This window comes from Eurypyga helias, unplaced genomic scaffold (assembly GCF_000690775.1).
Source record: "Eurypyga helias isolate BGI_N326 unplaced genomic scaffold, ASM69077v1 scaffold32069, whole genome shotgun sequence".
In the NCBI taxonomy this organism is placed as follows: domain Eukaryota; kingdom Metazoa; phylum Chordata; class Aves; order Eurypygiformes; family Eurypygidae; genus Eurypyga; species Eurypyga helias.
In genome coordinates, this window is record NW_010274441.1 from 350 (window position 1) to 5,699 (window position 5,350).

The 5,350-nt window shown below is 55.0% G+C and overlaps 1 protein-coding gene across 1 annotated transcript; it reads left to right on the forward strand.

Moving 5' to 3' along the window:
• Positions 1–4,422: 4,422 nt before the first annotated feature.
• Positions 4,423–5,135, forward strand: LOC104504263 (serine/threonine-protein kinase 35; the record flags this gene model as incomplete). Its single annotated transcript, XM_010159816.1, has 1 exon — positions 4,423–5,135. A coding segment is annotated over one exon (713 nt), but the record flags the coding sequence as incomplete, so codon positions are not given.
• Between the last annotated feature and the right edge of the window lie 215 nt (positions 5,136–5,350).

Below are 5,350 nucleotides of genomic sequence, written 5' to 3' on the forward strand. Positions count from 1 at the left end.
CTTACAGCTTTGGGACTGCTCTTAGTGCTCTCCAGCCCGGTGCTGGCTCTGTGGGGACAGCCCTGGAAGCACCAGTGCCTGTAGCCTGGGCTGACACCCCCCTCTTCCCCTGGGGTTCCTCAGCAGCATCACGGGGCTGTCAGGGGTCAACTTCTGCCACAGCCGATGGCTGGGATGGTGACATCTCCAAAATGCTCCCTCCTCCCTCTGCTCCCTTGGCTGCTTGTCAGACCCAGCTCTGCCAACGTGCAGTGAAGATGTGGAAAAATACTGGAGCCCTGTATCCTCGATGCCCCCGTGCCCTGCAGCCAGAGCCAGCTCACCCCAGCAATGTTACTTTCCTTCAATTTAATTCCCCCTTTTCCCAAACTTGTGTGCCAGGACTCCCATATGCTCCTTGGGGAGCTCGGTCTCTCCATGCCCCCCCTCCTGGGGTGTCAGCAGCCTCCAAAGCGTGTGCCCGGTGCAGACCACGCAAGGCTGCAAGACCTGTCCTCCAAGCAACCCCCCAGCTCTGGCTGCCCCTGCCCTGTGAGTCCCCTCTGCGCTCCTGGGGGGGCACGTCTGGATCTGCCTGCCTCTTCCCCTGAGCAGACCTGGTCCTGCTCTCCCTTCATCCTCCACACAACCAGCCAAGGGAGCCTCCCCCAGAAGGACAGTGTCCTAATTTCTGCGTAGCCTGGGTGCTTCCTCCATGTGCTCTGATGGGCACGGCTCCCTGGGAGAGGAGCCAACTATTCCCTTGGGGTGTGTGTCCAGCTGCAGCAAGTCAAGCTCCTTCTGGTATGGGGAGGGTTCCTTCCCCCCTTTATCACGTTGCACACCCTGAGAAGAGGAGGCATGGTTTGGGAAAGGCTCTTGGGTAGCTGTAGGTGTGCCCCATCTCTAGGTGAGGAGGGCTTGGCGTGCCCCAGTCCTGCTGCAGCCCTCTGAAGAGGGTGGCAGGGCTGGGCTCTCCATCCCAAGGCCAGAGAGCAGCAGTTTCACTCCCCAAACTAGAGTGCATTCTCCCCAAACTAGAGTGCATTCTCCCCAAACTAGAGTGCATTCTCCCCAAACTAGAGTGCATTCTCCCCAAACTAGAGTGCATTCTCCCCAAACTAGAGTGCATTCTCCCCAAACTAGAGTGCATTCTCCCCAAACTAGAGTGCATTCTCCCCAAACTAGAGTGCATTCTCCCCAAACTAGAGTGCATTCTCCCCAAACTAGAGTGCATTCTCCCCAAACTAGAGTGCATTCTCCCCAAACTAGAGTGCATTCTCCCCAAACTAGGGTGCATTCTCCCCAAACTAGGGTGCATTCTCCCCAAACTAGGGTGCATTCTCCCCACCATCCGACTGCCCTCTGGGCTGAGTTGTGCTGGCTTGGGCAGAGCATGTGCTCGCTGCCTTCCCAACCTTGGGGTCTGATACGGCACCGATAAATATATTCAGAACAAAATCCAGAGCTAGACGAGCCTCCCGGCTCCGCTCGCCCTCCTTCCCTCTCCGTAGCGGGCACGCTGCGTGCGTGGTGCTGCTCCGGCCGAGGTAGCCGGCACGTAGCTGTGCTGCCGTGCCATTCTGCACGACCGCAGCTGGGCTATTTACGGGCCCGCACAGATGCTGTGCCAAGGCGCCGGGGCTCAGGGCACGGGCAGGATTAGTCGGAGGCTTCCTGAATCGGGAGCACAACTGTCGGGATACCAGGTGACGTTGGGTCTCGGCGAGTGCAGAGCCTGAATGTTCATCACTTTAACGAGATGTGGAATATTAAATTGAAGGGCAGAGTGCGAGAAGGAAGCTGAAAGCCCGGCGCTGAGCCTGGAGGAGAGGCACGTATCCAGCAACGTGCTTGTTGCCCCGATACACGTGCATCGTCGGGGCTTGTGCACGGCCACGTGCCCCTCTTGTTCCCAACCCACAGCAGTGATAGAGCTGCCTTAAGTGAACAGGTGTGAGGGGTTGCATCCCAGCACGTCACCCGTGGGACCACTGGTGCTCAGCCCCACGTGTGGGCTGCCGTGGCGTTGCCCACGCACGTTAACGTGTCCGAGCACCCGGGCTGCGTGCTCTCGTCTCTCCGGTGCAGCCTCTTGGCACAGAGGGAGTCAGGGGAGTGGGATGCTGCTCTGCTGTCTTTACATTTTATTTTCCTCTGTGATGCTAAGCAAATTAGCAGGCTGTTAATGAGCTCCCAGGATAGGTTGCGGGAGGGCTGCGGTAAGGATGGAGAGGTTAGCATGTGCCGTCTGGTGTTTGGGCAGGGAGCGTGTGGGGATGCTTGCTGCGCGGTGGAGAGCAGGTCTGGCCTGTCCTCTGCATCTCTTCAGCTCTTGACTTCAGTTTGCTAACATCTCATCTTTAGGAAGCGGCTTGCCAGCTCTTTATGTTTAAAGCTATTTGTTTTGAAGGCAGGAAGATGAGTTAACAACTAAAACACTTTCAGATTATAGAAAGAAAATGAGGAAATCTTACTCTTGGCTGAAGCCTCTCCTAGCAGCGCTCCACCCAAAGCCAAGCGCACGGTGCTCGCAGCTACTGCTGGGTCAGTGGCATCCTCCCTGCGCTTGGTCCAGGGGCCAGGTTTTAAATCCAAGCCTTCCTTATGCTAAAACAAACCTCTGCTTGTTGGAGCCAGCAGGTCCTTGCTGTCTGCGAGCCGGTGTGTGAGCCGATTCCCTGAGGGAAGGGGCTGCCATGGGAATGCTCTTACCTTCCCACCTCTGTGCCCTGGCTTGATGCTCCTGGTCATGTGTGGGCATGGGGTGCTGCCGTGCTCCCCGTCGTCGTGCAGTTCCTGGCTGAGAGGAGCCAAACCCTCTTCCTCCCCACGTCAGGGCTCGATGGATGCCGAGGGGAGCCAAGCCCTGTGCCCTGCTGCGACATCGCTGGGGTTCAGCAAATCCACGGTGGCAGCAGCGGCGTGAGCTGGGGCTGTCCTGGCTGTGCAGAGGTCTCTCTGCTCCTGGGACGAGCAGCCTCTGCTTCAGTTTCCATGCTGTCATCCTAGTCTCACCAAAGGCTGCCTTGCACCGGAGAAGCTGCTTTTCCTCGTTGGTGTTTTGGTTTCCAGAGCCAAGCTGTCCTGTGCTGCTCCCAGTTGGCCCTCGGGTTCGTGTGCTGAGCCCTCCTCCAGCACTTCAGGGGTCGTTTGGTCCCTCAAAACGCACCCAGTGCTCCATGTCTCCAGCCTGTTCATGGTCCCTCCCATCCCCCAAACCTAACCCTCATCTTCTAAGGTCAGGGAGGTGCAGCCAAATCTTTCTGTTGTGCAGACTTTCATTTCCATAGCAGTAGCCATGGATACAGACTGTTTGTGTAAATAACCAATATTCCCACCCTTGCCGATGGCTGGCCATTGCCGGACAACCCAGGGCTTGGTGTCCCTGGTAGTCCTTGGCTTTACCTGCTGTTGGAATTTTGCTTTCCCAGAAGCTCTCTAGGGCTTTGCTAAAACAAAAACCCAACTTTGTGAAATGGGTGGAGTTATTTAACTGCTTTCAAAACACTCAAATTCATCCGTGTGACTTAACTGTGGCAGAGGCGAGTGGTGTCTTCCAGCTTCTCCCTCATGGTGCTTGAGGGGCTGAAAAAGCTAGTTTCTAGAGCAAAATGATGTCCTGGTTGTGTGTGCAGGCTCTCTGTCACCTGGGTGACCCTGTGCAGGTCATCTGGGGTTTGGCAGTGGCTTTTGCATCCTGGCACTGGCTAATGGGGCCGCCGGCCCTCCCATTAGCTGGTAAGATGCTGTTGTGTTTCTTCACATGCCTAGTTTATGCACAGGAGAGCAGTTTGCGTTGGCAGGGAGGTTGTGGAGTGAATCCTCGATGCAACAAACTGAACCTGAGATGCTCTGAGCTTGAATTCAACAAAATAAGAGGCTGTTTGGGGCATGATATCAAGCAGCAGCAGTGATATTTAAGTGTGGCTGAGACTGTGCATAAATGTTGTTTGCTATTTGGGCCTCTGTTTTCTTCTCTTTAAAGACTTGTTGGCACTTAACAGGAGCTGTACGAAGGGGCAGAGCTGCCCTAGCACAATCACAGGTGGGAGGGCTGACGTTCACATAGAACTGATCTTTGCTTTTAGTCTGCTGCTTTGGCTTTGAAAGCCTGGGAAGAATTGCCTGATGGTAGCACAGGAAAATAACCCTCTGCTTTCAAATTCCTGGGGAACACCAGAGAAGACCGATGCTTGACCTGGCTGATATGCCTGCACTTCACTGGGGACAGGTACCTGAGCTGGCTCCGAGGTGGTTGGGCTCAGAGAAGTGATGCTGGTGTGTGACAGTCGAGGGGTTCCTAAAGCATGTGCAGTGCGAGAGGTCCCGGTCAGATTCCTAAGGCCTTTACTATCCATGTAACCCAGAGCCATTCCTTGCCTGTGCTTAGTGTGGACACTTTAACGTCTTAATAACCCACTCTTGCTTTGTCCCTTTTAGGTGAGAGGATCCTGGGCTATGCGGAGGAGCCGTGCTACCTCTGGTTCGTCATGGAGTTCTGCGAAGGGGGTGACCTCAACCAGTACGTGCTGTCCCGAAGACCTGACCCGGCGACCAACAAGAGCTTCATGCTGCAGCTGACCAGCGCCATCGCCTTCCTGCACAAGAACCACATTGTCCACCGGGACCTGAAACCAGACAACATCCTGATAACCGAAAAGTCTGGCACCCCTGTTCTCAAGGTGGCTGACTTCGGGCTCAGTAAGGTCTGCGCTGGTCTGACGTCTCGGGGCAAGGGCCGTGGGCATGAGAACAAAAATGTGAATGTGAACAAGTACTGGCTGTCTTCGGCTTGCGGCTCCGACTTCTACATGGCGCCCGAGGTCTGGGAAGGACACTACACCGCCAAGGCTGACATCTTCGCCCTCGGTATCATCATCTGGGCCATGATTGAGAGGATAACTTTCATCGATGCAGAGACCAAGAAGGAGCTGCTGGGGACCTACATCAAACAGGGGACTGAGATTGTGCCCGTTGGGGAAGCGCTGCTAGAAAACCCAAAGATGGAGCTGCACATCCCTCAGAAACGCAGGACTTCCATGTCTGAGGGGATCAAGCAGCTCTTGAAAGACATGTTGGCTGCTAACCCGCAGGATCGACCTGATGCCTTTGAGCTTGAAACCAGAATGGACCAGGTTACATGTGCTGCTTAAATTCAGGGCAGGGCATCGCTGTGCTTTGCAGCTGGGTAAGTGATCTGTGGTTTTTGTATGCTGTCCGCTGTACCAGCCCGATAATTCACTTTGTAGTGACACAAAGGAGTCTTTTATGTTCCCAGAGCTATTTCTCTAGTGACTCATCACAGTCACTGCTTCTGAGAATGTTTTTTCCACCTATTCTACTGCAAAAATGAGGTGGGAAACTGAAT